This window comes from Heteronotia binoei, chromosome 11, assembly GCF_032191835.1.
Source record: "Heteronotia binoei isolate CCM8104 ecotype False Entrance Well chromosome 11, APGP_CSIRO_Hbin_v1, whole genome shotgun sequence".
In the NCBI taxonomy this organism is placed as follows: Eukaryota; Metazoa; Chordata; class Lepidosauria; order Squamata; family Gekkonidae; genus Heteronotia; species Heteronotia binoei.
In genome coordinates, this window is record NC_083233.1 from 79,278,605 (window position 1) to 79,294,235 (window position 15,631).

Genomic DNA, 15,631 nt, shown 5'->3' on the forward strand with positions numbered 1-15,631 from the left:
CTTTGGGCAGGCAGGCGGGGATCCAACCGGTGAAGCTGAGGGAGCAAATTCCCGGAATTGTTTAAGCCGGCGGGTGGAGGGGCAGGCGTCCTTAACGCGAGAGCCACGTGACGAGTCCGTGTCAGAGATTTGAGAGATGGATGTGTGATGTTGGGGACCCACAAGGAAGGAAGGAAGGAAATAGATTGGGGGGGGGGAGGGAGGTGGAAAGAAAGCAACTTTAAATGCGTTTTCCCAAGTCTCCAGCTGGCTTGACTTGGAGAAATGCCTTCTCCAAGCCGGCCAACAGGAGGGTGGTGGTGGTGGTGGTGGTGGGGGATTCAAGAGCCACACTGTATTTTTTACTAATTATTACTTATAATGTAAAGCTGTACTATTCGTCTTGAATGTCCACAAACGAGAAAAGCAAAGAAACCAATCACAAAAGAAAACCCAGTAGATTTCAGGTTTTCACGGCTGGTAACATCATTAGGGTTTGTAGAGTCTTTCGGGATCAAGTGCCGTGTTCTACTGGAGAAAGTTTTCCTTCCGGACGTTTCGTTCTCAGCTGCGGAGAACGTCCTCAGTGCCGTTGCAGCCGGAGCAGGCGCTCTGACCTTCTTGGCTGCTGTGCATTGAGTGGGGCCAGGGCTGCTGGAGAGCTGCTATTTGTAGGCTGGAGGGGGTATGATGAAAGGGCAATTGGTTTGTGGATGTGCCCATACAAATAGCAGCTCTCCAGCAGCCCTGGCTCCACTCAATGCACAGCAGCCAAGAAGGTCAGAGCGCCTGCTCCGGCTGCAACGCCACTGAGGATGTTCTCCGCAGCTGAGAACGAAACGTCTGGAAGGAAAACTTTCTCCAGTAGAACACGGCACTTGAGCCCGAAAGATTCTACAAACCCTAATAAAACCCAGTAGCTTATTTTAACCATATTAGGGATATTATTTACTGCTTCTCTTTTTTGCTTCTTTGTCTAGTTTCCCCCCCCCAACCCTTTGTTGCTTCTGTACCCTTGCACCGTCCCTTCCCTTTTATATTGAAACAATAAAAATTAAAAACAAAAAAGAGCCACACGATATGTGTGAAAGAGCCTTGTATGACTCTCAAGCCACAGTTTTGCCACCCCTAGCATAAGCTGTTTTTTTCCCCCAGCAGCGGTGACTCATTATGCCCATGGCACTGAAAATCCTGTATTGGTCGGGGAGGTAGTAGTGTTGGTCTGCAGCAGCAAAAGAAAGCTTTGAGCTCAGGGGCACCTTTAAGAGACCAGCAAAAGTGTTATTCTGGATAAATTGTCATGATAGCCTTTTGTCGTCGTCCTCTTTTTTACTGGCATATTCAGGCACAATATGAAACGAGGACAGACAAAATATACAGTCCGAGATCAGCCTTTTGTATTAAAGTTGCTAGAAGAAATAGTGACTGTCTCACTAGATTTCTCGGATTAGATACAATTTCACACTGCATTCAGGGAAATGGAGAAGCTGACTTGATCCTATTGTGTGTGGGAGGGAGGAATCCCTCAAACGGTTGACTTATTCCCCCCCCCCAATGTTTAGTGGAATAAGCAAGAAAAACAGAACAAAGAGTGATAAGAACAGTAAAAGCTCAATAATCGCCTAGGTATTATAGACACAATACAAATGGTTGGTTTATGCAGTTGTGTCAAACCCTTTTCCCCTTGAGAAGTGGGAGCCTTTCTTTTTTTAGTACTTGTTTCTGCAGTTTGACTTTGACAAAAAAAAAACCCGTTCTGTTCTGTATTGTAACTACATTTTCCCCCCTACCCCCCCAAAAAAGATAGCCTTGTGTAACTCTGTACAAGAGTGCAATCTTCGCTCAAAGGCCAAGATCACAAACACAAAATTTTTGTGTAGATGGGATTATAACCAACGTGTTGACTTGATAGCAGAAGCTTCCTTATTCTTGTGCACCTACGTTCACCATTTCTTGAATAAAACTTTGTAAGCCTAAAAGGTGCCACTGGAGTCAAGTTTTGAAGAACGAAGAGTGGTTTATACCCAGGATAAAACTTTGTTGGTCTAAAAGGTGCCACTGGACTCAAGTGTAGAAGAAGGAAGAGCAATTTATATCCAAAATAAAACATTGTTGGCCTTAAAGGTGCCACTGGGCTCAAGCTCTGTAATACTGTGTTTGTTAAGTAAGAATCCAGGCTCTTAAAGTTTGTGTTGGCTGCTAAGTTCAAAGGAAAAGTGTCCAGGCCTGGTTTATTTACTTATTAATTGCATCTCTTCTCTTGATGGGGGGGACAAGTTACTTGCTAAATGGCTGTTTGTAAAAGTTTTGCCCCCTCTGTGTCCTAACCGCTTCCAGCTGGGACTCACCCAATGCCCCTCCCATCACAGCAGAGCCAAACGAACCTCTCCCCTCGCCAGCAGGCAGCCAAGATACCCACTAGGGAGGCAGCAGGCAAATCGGGACCTCCTGATGATGACCAGCCGGCCAAAAAGGAAGCCCGGCCCCACCACCAAACAGAAGCTGGAGCCTTTCTGAAAGACCACCAGGCAAGAACCTGGTCGAGGATAGGGTTGCCAGCCTCCAGGTGGGGCCTGGAAATCTGCTTCCTCCAGCTGGCGGAGATCAGCTCCCCTGGAGAAAACGGCTTCCTTGAAGGGTGGACTCTATGGCATTGCACCCTGCTGAGGCCCTTCCCCCCCCCCAACCATGTCCTCTCCTGGATCCACCCCCAGAGTCTCCAGGTATTTTTCAACACAGAGCTGGCAACCCTAGCTGAGTGACACCCCACCATAGGTCAGAGAGGAAGCAGTGTGGTGTCAGGAAAGCCTAGCTGCTCCCTGGGCTGGTGCGGCTGCTGAAGCACAGAGGAAGCCAGCGCCTCCTAAGAAAAGATGCCCCACTGGCTGTGATCCAGCGCAGGAAGTGCAGCTGCACTCTGATCTCTGTTCCGGCTGAGTGTCAGAGCTTATCGAGGGGGGGGGGGCGCAGTCAATGGGGGGAGGGCTGGGGAGCTGGTGGGGTATAAAGGAGAGGTCTCAACAGGGGTCGAGGAGGAGATGGAGCTCAGCAGGGCACAGAGAGGGGGTTGCCAATCCTAAGTCCTGCAGGTGGTCAAGCCGAAAGGGTGAGCATAACCCAGACTTCTACCTATTCTGAGACCTCTGGCCACCTCCAGGGAGAGTCCATCGCTGGACAGGGCGACAGCAGCAGTGGGGAGGTACTCAGAAAATGTGGAATGACTGTTTGCTTGTTTGCTGTCTTTCTACCTTGTAGGAGTTGGAAGTGACCTGGAATGTATAGAATTAAAAGCTACATAAAGCATGTTGTTTTGCTGCAGTGTGAAGGCTCAAGTACTTTTGTTCTTGCCTTGTTTATTTCCTGCTTTTTTCCCCTCCTAAGCACAGCATACAGACTTTGAGAAAATGTGGGATGAAGTTGAGCTTTTTGATAGCGACGCTACAGAAACTGTGAACGTAGGTGCACAAGAATATGGAAGCTCCTTCTATCAAGTCAACACGTTGGTTAAAATCTCATCCTCGGAAAAGGTAGCATTTTCTCTTTGTGATCTTGGTTCATGAATGAGGACCGTACTCTTGTATATATGGAGTAGCATAAAGCCATTGTGACAATTCATTGTAGCTAAAGTAACAGTTTTGCTGCATCTTAAAAAGTTAACTTAATGGTGTCAGAAACTTTGGTTAGCAAGAGTCGCAGTGGGCTGTGGCTCTTGAAAGCTTATGCCATAGTGCGTTTGTCAAAGGTTGGTCTTTGTTTTCAGTGGTGCCATATAAAAAATACTGGAATTTCATAGGGTTACCAACCTCCAGGTGCACCTTTAAGAAGAAGAAGAAGAAGATGATATTGGATTTATATCCCGCCCTCCACTCCGAAGAGTCTCAGAGCGGCTCACAATCTCCTTTCCCTTCCTCCCCCACAACAGACACCCTGTGAGGCAGATGAAGATATTGGATTTATATCCTGCCCTTCACTCCGAAGAGTCTCAGAGCGGCTCACAATCTCCTTTCCCTTCCTCCCCCACAACAGACACCCTGTGAGGTAGATGAAGATATTAGATTTATATCCTGCCCTCCACTCCGAAGAGTCTCAGAGCGGCTCACAATCTCCTTTCCCTTCCTCCCCCACAACAGACACCCTGTGAGGTAGATGAAGATATTGGATTTATATCCCGCCCTCCACTCCGAAGAGTCTCAGAGCGGCTCACAATCTCCTTTCCCTTCCTCCCCCACAACAGGCACCCTGTGAGGTAGATGAAGATATTGGATTTATATCCCGCCCTCCACTCCGAAGAGTCTCAGAGCGGCTCACAATCTCATTTCCCTTCCTCCCCCACAACAAACACCCTGTGAGGTGGGGGGCGCTGGAGAGGGCTCTCCCAGCAGCTGCCCTTTCAAGGACAACCTCTGCCAGAGCTCTGGCTGACCCAAGGCCATTCCAGCAGGTGCAAGTGGAGGAGTGGGGAATCAAACCCGGTTCTCCCAGATAAGAGTCCGCACACTTAACCACTACACCAAACTGGCTAACTACAGCTAAGTCCTCTGGATCTATAACCTCCCAAGTGGGGTCTGGAGATCTTCTGGCATTACAATTGATCTCCTGGCAACAGAGATCTGTTCCTAATCTGTTCCCCTATATGGCCGAGGACCGGCCTACCTGAGGGACCGTCTCTCCCCATATGAACCCTAGAGGGCACTGAGGTCAGTTGGAAAAAATAAAATGACTATCCCTGGGCCGAAAGAGATCAAGCTTCAGAATACCCGAGCACGTGCCTTTTCAATAGCGGCCCCCGCCCTATGGAATCAGCTTCCTGAGGAGGTGCAAGCCCTGCGGAACCTCGATCAGTTCCTCAGGGCCTGCAAGACTGCCCTCTTTAAACGAGCATACATCGACTGCTGAATTGTTGTCAATTAAGGATCCGCCAATTCTATGCCAACATGGAATTAATCACACCGGCAGAAATTAGCGTCAGAATGTCATCATTGCTGCCAGATTAAATTAAATTATGAATTTTTAAATACGTTAACGGGTTTTTATGATGTTAAATTTAAGTTTTATTGTTAAATTTAAAGTTTTTACATTTATTGTTGTATATGTATAAGATGTTGTTAGCCGCCCTGAGCCTGCCTAGGCGGGGAGGGCGGGATACAAATAAAATTTTACCTTACCTTACCTTACCTTCTGCTGGGAAAAATGACTGCTTTGGAGAGTGGGCCGTATGGCCTTCTGACTTGCTGAGGCCCCTGCCTTCCCCAAGATCCACCCACAAATCTCCAGGAATTTCTCAAGCCAGAGTTGGCAACTCTGGATATAACCCTGTTAGTGAGACTCCATTTGAAGGCAAGTTAAGATGTTGTGGATCTGTGCTTGACTGAAGCACTGACCCACAATCATCTGTATCAGGTTATTGCTTTGGGAAGAACATGAGAGGTGGCAGCAGGACAAGACTCCCCCTACCTTTCAGCCCAAAACATCTTGTTGCTCAGTTTCAGTGCTGCAGGTGCTGTTTATCAGCTCCGTCATTTTGCTTGAGAGATGAGCTATCTGGGGGAAGGACAGATGTCATGGCTAGATTTGCCAGCAGTTGTCTAAATGGCCAAGCCAGAATTTATATCTTCAAATTCCTCTTTTGTGTTACGCAGGTTTTGTCTAACCCAAAGTTACAGGCCTCGAATTTGAGCCATGGCTTCACCTTGGTAGCTGACAAGTCAGTAGTGGTGCTTGATACATACTGCGCTCCTCGGATGCTGAATCAGTTTGGTAAGTGTACAGGTTTCTGAAGGGAAGAAACTAGGGAAAGACTGATCGTCAGGTTTTTTTTGGTAAGACACAGATGAATGTGCAAAATACCACAGTCTCTCCCAGATCATTGCATGTGCTGTGCTGTGTTTGTGGAGTTCCTGGGAAATTCTGCCTCTTTCTTTCCCCCTCTCCAAATTCTTTCATACTGGAGATCAGCCTAGTGTACCTGAGCCCACAACAAATTGCTCGTTACGGCTCATGACCCTTGTTATTGATGATAGGATATTGTAGATAGCGTAAAAAACAATTTTGCCATTTTTCTGTCTTGTAGGCTATTAATAGAGAAACAAATATAGAGTGAATGTTTGTTAAAGATTTGTGGCGTTCACAAAAGCGTTCACTCAGAAGCAGTGCTAGCTACCTGTTTCCTTTATTATAATAATAATAATAATAATAATAATAATAATAATAATAATAATAATAATAATAATAATAATAATTAATTAATTTATATCCCGCCCTCCCTGCCAAAGCAGGCTCAGGGCGGCTCACCACGTAAAAACACTTCAACAATAAAACAATACATATAATAGGTCATACATACATGTTATAAATCATATATTACAAATCAACATTAAAACCATCTAAATTGGATTGGAGCTAGATCTTGATGTTTTACAGTTTTTCCGTGGCGACGGTATTCTTTCTACAGTAGATTCCTTCTTAAGTATAGGCCTGCTGGAAAAGGGTAGTCTGGCGGGCCTTGCAGAACTGGGCAAGGCTCCGCAAGGCCCGCACCTCTGGCGGTGTTTGCATCTCTGTAGCAAGTCCCACCTTATTTGACTGAGGCGGCTGCTTTGCTGAATATCAGCATCTATAGCATTTCTGTCTGTCCATGTCGGAGCGGGAGTAGCAGAGTGAGGGAGATGACTTGCCCGACACAGGGCTTCAGGAAAGAAAATCAGGCTTACGCGTGCAACTAGTGCCAAAAGGTGTATTAACATGTATACACAACAAGTGCTCTCTTGTGCAGTCTATACAATATCACCTCCACGGACAAAGTGCTTCGCCTAACCACCATCTCACAGGGAGAGACCTGTGTGATGCACACACAGATCATATATAGTCCAAGCAGCCAATCCTGGCCATGCTGACTCAGCAGATTGCATCACTTGGCTTCTGCCGGCTCAAGCCGGTCTGCTGATCAGGTCACTGTGACCTAGCCTGGCAGCTAGATCACCAGCTGTCATACTGTAGCTGTCAGACTGGGTTTATGTAGATTCTTGCTCCAACACACCTCCTAATCTATTTAAACCCAGTGCACCAAAACACTTTACACAGTTTACATACATGTCCACCAGCAACATTACAGTTCATATTTACGTAGCTCGGAACCCTTTCCGGAATTCGTTCAGGAACTCATCATGATTGTAAAACACATCATCGTGTTCCTGTTCAGCCAGCTCTTTCAGACGCTTGGCTTCAGCCTCCTTCTCCCTTGCCTCGCACTCTGCCACCCAGGCTTTCCATTTCTTAGCCTTTTCTTTTAACATTTCCTCAAATCCGGGTGGGTCTGGATTGACAGTCAGAGTGACATAGGGACACTTGTACCTAGCGGGACGTTGGCCTTTGGTGGACCTGGCAGACACCCGTGGCCCTGTGCTTGGACCAGCTTTGTCTTCTTCGGGTTGCTCTGTTCCCACCTCCTGGGCTGGTTGCTCTGCCCCTGTAATTGGGTGTTGAACCTCCTGACTCTCACACTTTACCTCCAGTTCCTGCATTTGAGGCTCTGCCTCCTGACTCTGCTCGTCAGGCTCTGTGCCAGCATTCGGCTCACCTTCTCCAGCCCCACTGGGTGCCACCTCCTGGGCTGGAGTTCTGGGCTGCGCTCCAACATCGTTATCGCTACTTGGCAGCAGGACAAATTGTTTCTGCAAGGAGTGCAACCTTGGCCAGCTGCTTTCTTCATTGAACTGGGCACTCTTACTAAGTGTTATCTTGCTTTTGCTATTGCAGAAACGATAACACCTGGCCCTTGGCTTGTAGCCCAGAAAAATTAGGCTCTCTGCCCGGACATCCCCCTCCCCGCTACTCGTGGAGTGGATGCCAACCCGAGCCCGTGACCCAAAGACTTTTAAAGAACTCAAATCTGGGGTCTTGTTCAACAGTAACCTGTAAGGCACATTTTTCACAGTATTACACCAAACCCTATTTTGCAAAAAAACAGCTGCATGTATGGTTTCTGCCCAATAGGTCATTGGCAGTTGTGCATCCTCTAACATGCAATACATCACATTCTGCAATACAGCCCCATGCCCATTTTCTCGGGGCGTTGCCGGGTTCGTCAGACGGTGGGCAATGCCCTTGTTCTCCAGCCAACGTTTCATCTGGTTAGATAAGAATTCCCCCCCTCTGTCGGTTTGTACAGCCAGGAGATTAACCCCTAATTGTCTCTCCACTGCTTTGACCCACTTGGTGAATGTCTTATACACCTCAGACTTATGCACCATGGTGAAAACCCACGCGTACCTCGTGTGGTCGTCGGTGGCCACCAAGCAGTATCTCCTCCCCGACAGACTCTTTGGCAATGGGCCAATAACGTCTAAATGGACTAGTTCCAGGGCTCGTGTGCTTTCCCTTGAGCTTTCTTTAGCAACAGCACACGCCTTGCTTTTGGTCTTCTTGCAGACCTGGCAATCCAAGTAACATTTGCAAGGATTTACTTTCAAACTAGGCACAAGCTCCAGGGTTTTCTTTAACGCCCTAAATCCGCAGTGCCCAAGTCTCCTATGGAGCAAATGTATACAATTATTGTGCACAGGCTCATTCGACACCTGAGCCACCTGGGCACAATCACTCTGGACCACATACAGTTTACCTTCCCTCTTTCCTGTCACAAGCAACTTTCCCCCACCTCCCAGGATTTTGCAGCAGGTTTTCTCAAATCTCACCTGGTATCCCTGGTCAAACAGTGTGCTAACACTCAACAGGTTAGACTGCAGTGAGGGTACATACAACACATTTTGCAACATACATTTCAGTGCAGGAAATTCCACATTGCCTGAGCAAACAGAATTGGCAGTGGTCCCATCAGCCAATCTCACATACTTATGCTCAGGACTGTCAATGTTTTTCAACAACTCCTTCTCGCAGCAGAGATGGCTCGTTGCCCCGGAGTCTAAAATCCAAGCAGACCCTGTGCTCTCTACTGCAGACGTGACCAGCCGGGTTGCTTCCTCACACGGGCTGGCGGTCCTCCGCTCTCGCCGCACACGCCCCCGCCTCTTCTCCCTCTCAGGGCAAGCTCGGAGCAGGTGCTGCGACGACCCGCATCCATAGCAGCGACGGACTGCAAACGCAGTCGGCTCCACTTCCTCCACCTTCGGACGCCTGCCAGCAGCAAAAGCTGGCTCATTCTTGGCTGTCTTCCCGGACACACCGATAACAGCACGCTGCCCGGCCGACACCCCCGGACAGCTCACGGCCGCAATTCTCTCTTGGAAGTCAAGCAGGTGGGCACAGACGTATTCCATGGTCAGGGTCGCTACGTCCACCGTCTCCAGAGAAGTTATCAGGGGAGTGTACTCAGGTGGCAACGACGACAGCAAAATGTACACTCTGTCGTCTGGAGCTACAGTCTTGCCTCTTGCCTCCAGCTCAACGAAACAGTCCGTTAGCCGTTTGATGTGATCTTTCACACACCCTCCAGCCGGCATAACGGTGCGGAACATCCTCCTTGTCAAGGCCATGAGGGAACCAGCAGTGGTGCTAACATGCACCGCACTCAACGCGTCCCAGGCAGCCTTGGGAGTGTCCTTCCCTCGCACATAAACCAGCTGGTCATCTCCTATAGATAGCACTATGTTGGCCAGTGCCTTATCCGACAACACAGTCTCGGCAGGAGATAAGTCAGCAGGGGGGTTACTCACGAACAGCCATTGCCCTTCACGCTTGAGGTAGTGTTGCATTCTCAGGCTCCACACCGCGTAGTTGGCTGAGGTGAGCTTCTCAACGGCTACTCCAAGCTGTTGCTGAGCCATCGTGCCGACTCCTCCTCACGGCCGGCTGCCGACGTCCCTCTGGCTCTCAAACAGAGAACGGTGGTGCTTCTGTGTCCTTCACCGGCGTTCCTCGCCTCCGGCTCTTTCCAAACTCACAGTCAGCTCAACTCTCAACTCTCTCCTCCGCGCAGCGGAACCGCCCTGGGCCCATAACCCTGTCGGAGCGGGAGTAGCAGAGTGAGGGAGATGACTTGCCCGACACAGGGCTTCAGGAAAGAAAATCAGGCTTACGCGTGCAACTAGTGCCAAAAGGTGTATTAACATATATACACAACAAGTGCTCTCTTGTGCAGTCTATACAATATCACCTCCACGGACAAAGTGCTTCGCCTAACCACCATCTCACAGGGAGAGACCTGTGTGATGCACACACAGATCATATATAGTCCAAGCAGCCAATCCTGGCCATGCTGACTCAGCAGATTGCATCACTTGGCTTCTGCCGGCTCAAGCCGGTCTGCTGATCAGGTCACTGTGACCTAGCCTGGCAGCTAGATCACCAGCTGTCATACTGTAGCTGTCAGACTGGGTTTATGTAGATTCTTGCTCCAACAGTCCATGCATTAAATAGTTGAGCTTTTTGATAGCGACGCTACAGAAACCAAACTGGGTTGTTAATTGATACGCTGGTAGAGACACATGTATGAACTTTAATTGCATAAGACTGTATGGCATCACTGGCCCATGAGGACTGAATGCCTACTTTTTTTAACCTTTCAGAGACCGAAGTTGACATTGTCAGCCTGTGCCAAGAAGGGCATTTTCTGGTGGCTGGTGAGCGAAGTGGCAACTTGCATCTTATTCATGTGCCGTTGAGGCAAACCTTGTTAACTCGTGTACGTAAAATTCATTTCTTGCTGGTTTCTGTACCTCTTAAGTTTCTTAAAGAGCGGCCCCAGCTTGAGGTGCATCACAATACCGCAGTACCGTCAAGCCAGTTGAATCTGGCTCAGACCTGAGAGTCTGGTTTAGCTCTGTTGCCTGAAGTCTGTTTTACTGAAAAGGAACCAGTGAAGAATGTTGCACTTGAATCAGGGAGACCAAAGAGACACAAGTTTGTATCCTTGCTCTGTCTTTGAAGTTGGCTGCATGACTTTGACCCAGTCTCTCTCATTATGTTGTTTGGTTAAGTGCACAGACTCTTATCTGGGAGAACCGGGTTTGATTCCCCACTCTTCCACTTGCAGCTGCTGGAATGGCCTTGGATCAGCCATAGCTCTCTTATCTGGGAGAACCGGGTTTGATTCCCCACTCCTCCACTTGCAGCTGCTGGAATGGCCTTGGATCAGCCACAGCTCTCTTATCTGGGAGAACCGGGTTTGATTCCCCACTCTTCCACTTGCAGCTGCTGGAATGGCCTTGGGTCAGCCATAGCTCTCTTATCTGGGAGAATCGGGTTTGATTCCCCACTCCTCCACTTGCAGCTGCTGGAATGGCCTTGGGTCAGCCATAGCTCTGGTAAGAGTTGTCCTTGAAAGGGCAGCTTCTGGAAGAGCTTTCTCAGCTCCACCCACCTCACAAGGGTGTCTGTTGCGGGGGAAGGAGATAAAGGAGATTGAAAGCCGCTCTGAGACTCTGATTCAGAGAGACGGGCAGGGTATAAATCTGCTGTCTTCTTCTGTAAGCTACTTTGGGTCTACACGGTGTGGGGGAAAGTGAGGTGTAAGTATGCAGACAAACAAATGCTGAACCTGCGCTTGTGTATGAAAAGAACATGTTCTGCCGCAGACTTTTTAGTATGGGCATGTGGGTAAAGATGTAATGTTGAGGCATTGATTGTTGACAAGTTCTTATGCTGCTGTAGATATTAATTTACCTTTCAGTAAAACCACATCTTGGGTAGGCTTCAGTTAATGTGAGACATTTGATAGAAATTACATTGTTTTTAGAAATTGCATTACGTGTCTCTTTTGAACTTGCGTGTTAGATGCTGGTTCAGAAGTCTTCAAATGATAGGACTTACCTGAATCTCCATCTAGAAAAAGATAGCACTGATAAAGGTAAGTTTCTTTAAGAATAAATCAGTACATGTGCATTTTAAAAAAAAATTCTTGCAAGCTAAGGTTGGCCTCATTGGAGGACTAATAGCTTGAAATCTTGCTTTGTGGTGAAATCATGCACCTTTTTATCTTGTCTCGTTTTTCGTTCTGTGAGTCTTAATTGTGTTGCACCCTGTGTGGGCAAAGACAACGTTAAGCTAGGTTATGATTTAAAAATATATATTTATCTCGCTTATATTTGATAATCTCAGCCTGATCAGCACTTTACATGTGCAGTGCTGTTACGAAGCTTTCCTGACATTTGCCTTGTGTTTGATTCTTTTGTTAGGTACCTATCATGCATTTATTCTCACCAGGAATGGGGTCTTCTGTATTATGCACCTCCCCCTTGGCAAAACTCAGAAAGGTAGGAATACTGTATAGCCATCTCTCTCTCTCTTTTGTATTTGTGTGTGTGTGTGTGCGCGCACGCACCTGGAAGTCATGGCGACTTCTGGCGACTGGCCCCCACTGGAGGCATGGAGGATATTCAGAGAGGTGGTTGAATAAAGTCTGCCCCTGCCTCCCGCTGGTATTTCAAGGAGGTCTCCCATCCAATTCTTGCAAGAGTCAGCCCTGCTTAGCTTCTGAGATCTGATGAGATTGAGCTTGCCTGAGCCATGCAGGTCATGGCGGAAAACTGTGCAGTCATCTTGAGTCTTATCAAGCCTTCCTATAGCATGGTCTAGTCTGGCTTGTGAGGCTTATTGGATTTTGGCCCTTTGCTGTTCTAATTAAATGATATACGACTGCATTTGCTTTAATTTTTGTTTCATATTTACCATATTTGCCCATGCAGTCCCAATCAGGTAGCTTTTGGGAAATGTATATTGCCAATTGTTGTAAATAATACTGTTACTGCTGTAAGAGCCAGTTTGGTATAGCGGTTAAGTGTGCGGACTCATATCTGGGAGAACTGGGTTTGATTCCCCACTCCTCCACTTGCACCTGCTGGAATGGCCTTGGGTCAGCCATAGCTCTGGCAGAGGTTGTCCTTGAAAGGGCAGCTGCTGGGAGAGCCCTCTCAGCCCCACCCACCTCACCGGGTGTCTGTTGTGGGGGAGGAAGGTAGAGGAGATTGTGAGCCGCTCTGAGACTCCTCGGAGTGGAGGGCGGGATATACAGTAAATCCAATATCTTCATCTACCTCACAGGGTGACTGTTGTGGGGGAGGAAGGTAAAGGAGATTGTGAGCCGCCTGAGACTCCTCGGAGTGGAGGGCGGGATATAAATCCAATATCTTCTTCTTCTAAGTTTGTTGGAATGTGTGTGCTGTCATATGGCAACACAGCTGGCATATGGCAACCCCACAGGCTTTTCAAGAGGTGTTCAGAGGGAGTTTGCCATTGCCTGCCTCTGCATCACAACCCTGATTTTCCCTGGAGGTCTCCCGTCCAAATACTAAACAAGGTTGACTCTGCTTAGCTTCTGAGATCTGATGAGATCAGGCTAGCTTGGGCTTGAAATAAAGAGGTAAAGGTAGTCCCCTGTGCAAGCACCAGTCGTTTTCGACTCAGGTGACGTCGCGTCATGACGTTTTCACGGCAGACTTTTTCATGGGGTGGTCATTGCCTTCCCCAGTCTTCAGTCTTCTACACTTTCCCCCCCAACAAGCTGGGGACTCATTTGACCGACCTCGGAAGGATGGAAGGCTGAGTCGACCTCGGGCTGGCTACCTGAACCCAGCTTCTGCTGGGATCAAACTCAGGTCGTGAGCAGAGAGCACGGACTGCAGTACTGCAGCTTTACCACTCTGCACCGCGGGACTGCTGGGCTTGAAACAGTATAGCAAAATAACTCCAGTGAAAACTTTTCCTAAAATGTATTTCAAAAGGATACCTTAATAAGAATTATATTTTCTTAAGCTATTTTGATGCTATGATTACAGCTGTGCAACATGAAACTGCTTTTCACAGATTATTCCTTTTCTGTCCTCATATAGCAATTGATACCCAGGACTTCAGTACAGCAAAAAAGGTAACCAGGAACATTTACTCGTCTAATATCTGACAGATTTCAGATTCTTTGTTTATGACCCAAGCTAGTCCTATAAGCATTTGGGCTCAGTAGGGATATGGTTGGCACTAGTTATTTTAAGCACTAATGACTAGGTTTTATCCACTAATGATTAGGTTGCTCTCTGAAACACAAACGGAATGTCTTTTTCCCTGCTACAGTCTACTCTTGATTGCCCTTTCCAAATGGCTTCCTTCAAGAGCAAGGTGGGAGAAATGAGTTTCTTCTAGACTGGAGGCATCATTTGTTCAGCTCTCTCTTTCCCTGATTCCTCAGGCTGAAGACAGAGAGAGCAGGCAGAGAGCAAACAAGGGCACCATTCTGTTGCAGTCTTGCTTTTTGCACCACCTTATTTGTTTGATAACATGTACTGCTTCTCTGCCATTGAGTCACGATGATTTACAGTTCAGAGTAAAACTACCATATGACACTCACAATGAAAGAGGGATGGAGAGCAAACAAGTTCAGGTTACTAACTCTTAAATAACCATCCCATAATGGCCAGCTAGAACGATGCTGCAGGTGGGGGTTCTAGAGGACAAGATGCTAATGCTAGCTGGTCTCAGGCAGAACAGTGGAGGGCCTTTCTGTCTCACTTTGCAGCTTCCTCTAAGCTGCAGAGTCTTGTGAGCAAAAATTCTACTTTGTGAGCGACTGGCATTAAAGTTGTGAGCTACAGCATAAATTAGTGTGCTCTGGAGTCATCCTTCCTGAGCTAAGACGAAAATGTGTGAGCCAGAGGCTAAAAATCTACACTAGCTCATGTTAACTCAGCTTAGAGGTAACGCTGGCTACGACCCTTCTCCTTGATGCCCAATCAGCGTAACCCGCAGTCTCATAACTGTAGTCGAGACAAAGGACTTCCAAGGTTAGCTTGAGAACTGTGTAGGAGAGTAAGAAAAATGCCAGAGGAAATAGTCTTCTTGTTATAGGTACATATAGTGGTCCATCTATTCTTTCTTCTGTTGGACTGTATATAAAGTATATTAGGAACTGGGGATATAGAAACAGTAGTAGTGGTACTGAGCTTTTAAAATGGAGCAAATTGTGTGACTTCCTCTGGAGCTGGTTAAAATTTTTCAGTAAACACTATGGCGTAACTTTACTATGGCGAGATGGCCATCTGACAGCGATGCGGACCCTGTGAATTTAGTGGGAGGTATTTGTGAATTTCCTGCATTGTACAGTGGGCTGGATCAGATGGCCTTGGAGGTCCCTTCCAACTCTATGATTCTATAAAGGGTCGTCTCCCCCTCCCCCCGAAAAGTAGTTTCTTGCAAAAAAAAAATGTTTGTGCAGCTGCACATCTCCCATTGGTCTATGAGAACATAGGTTTTTTTTCTTTTTTTTCTTCTGGAGAGCCAGTTTGGTGTAGTGGTTAAGTGTGCGGACTCTTATCTGGGAGAACCGGGTTTGATTCCCCACTCCTCCACTTGCACCTGCTGGAATGGCCTTGGGTCAACTATAGCTCTGGCAGAGGTTGTCCTTGAAAGGGCAGCTGCTGTGAGAGCCCTCTCCAGCCCCACCCACCTCACAGGGTGTCTGTTGTGGGGGAGGAAGGTAAAGGAGATTGTGAGCCGCTCTGAGACTCTTTGGAGTGGAGGGCGGGATATAAATCCAATATCTTCTTTCTGTAGCAAATATTGATAAATAAGTGTTGGCATGCATCAGGCTGCTTTGCTGGGTTGTTGTCTTTTATAATTTTCTCCATGAAGTACTCTGCAAATTAATTTTAACAAAGTCTTAAGAAATTGTGTCGTTGCCCTAAAACAACTTTTAATGTTTTGACATTTGTTT

At 47.4% G+C, this 15,631-nt stretch overlaps 1 protein-coding gene across 1 annotated transcript in view; it reads left to right on the plus strand.

Annotated features, from left to right (window-relative positions):
• Positions 1-3,380: 3,380 nt before the first annotated feature.
• The window catches only part of KNTC1 (kinetochore associated 1), an 81,518-nt gene continuing 69,267 nt past the window's right edge, over positions 3,381-15,631 (plus strand). The window contains exons 1-6 of the mRNA XM_060249171.1: positions 3,381-3,506; positions 5,619-5,736; positions 10,500-10,615; positions 11,707-11,779; positions 12,108-12,185; positions 13,761-13,795. Coding sequence (XP_060105154.1) covers positions 3,384-3,506; positions 5,619-5,736; positions 10,500-10,615; positions 11,707-11,779; positions 12,108-12,185; positions 13,761-13,795 — 543 coding nt within the window. The 5' untranslated portion in view covers positions 3,381-3,383. The remainder of the gene's footprint in view (positions 3,507-5,618; positions 5,737-10,499; positions 10,616-11,706; positions 11,780-12,107; positions 12,186-13,760; positions 13,796-15,631) is intronic.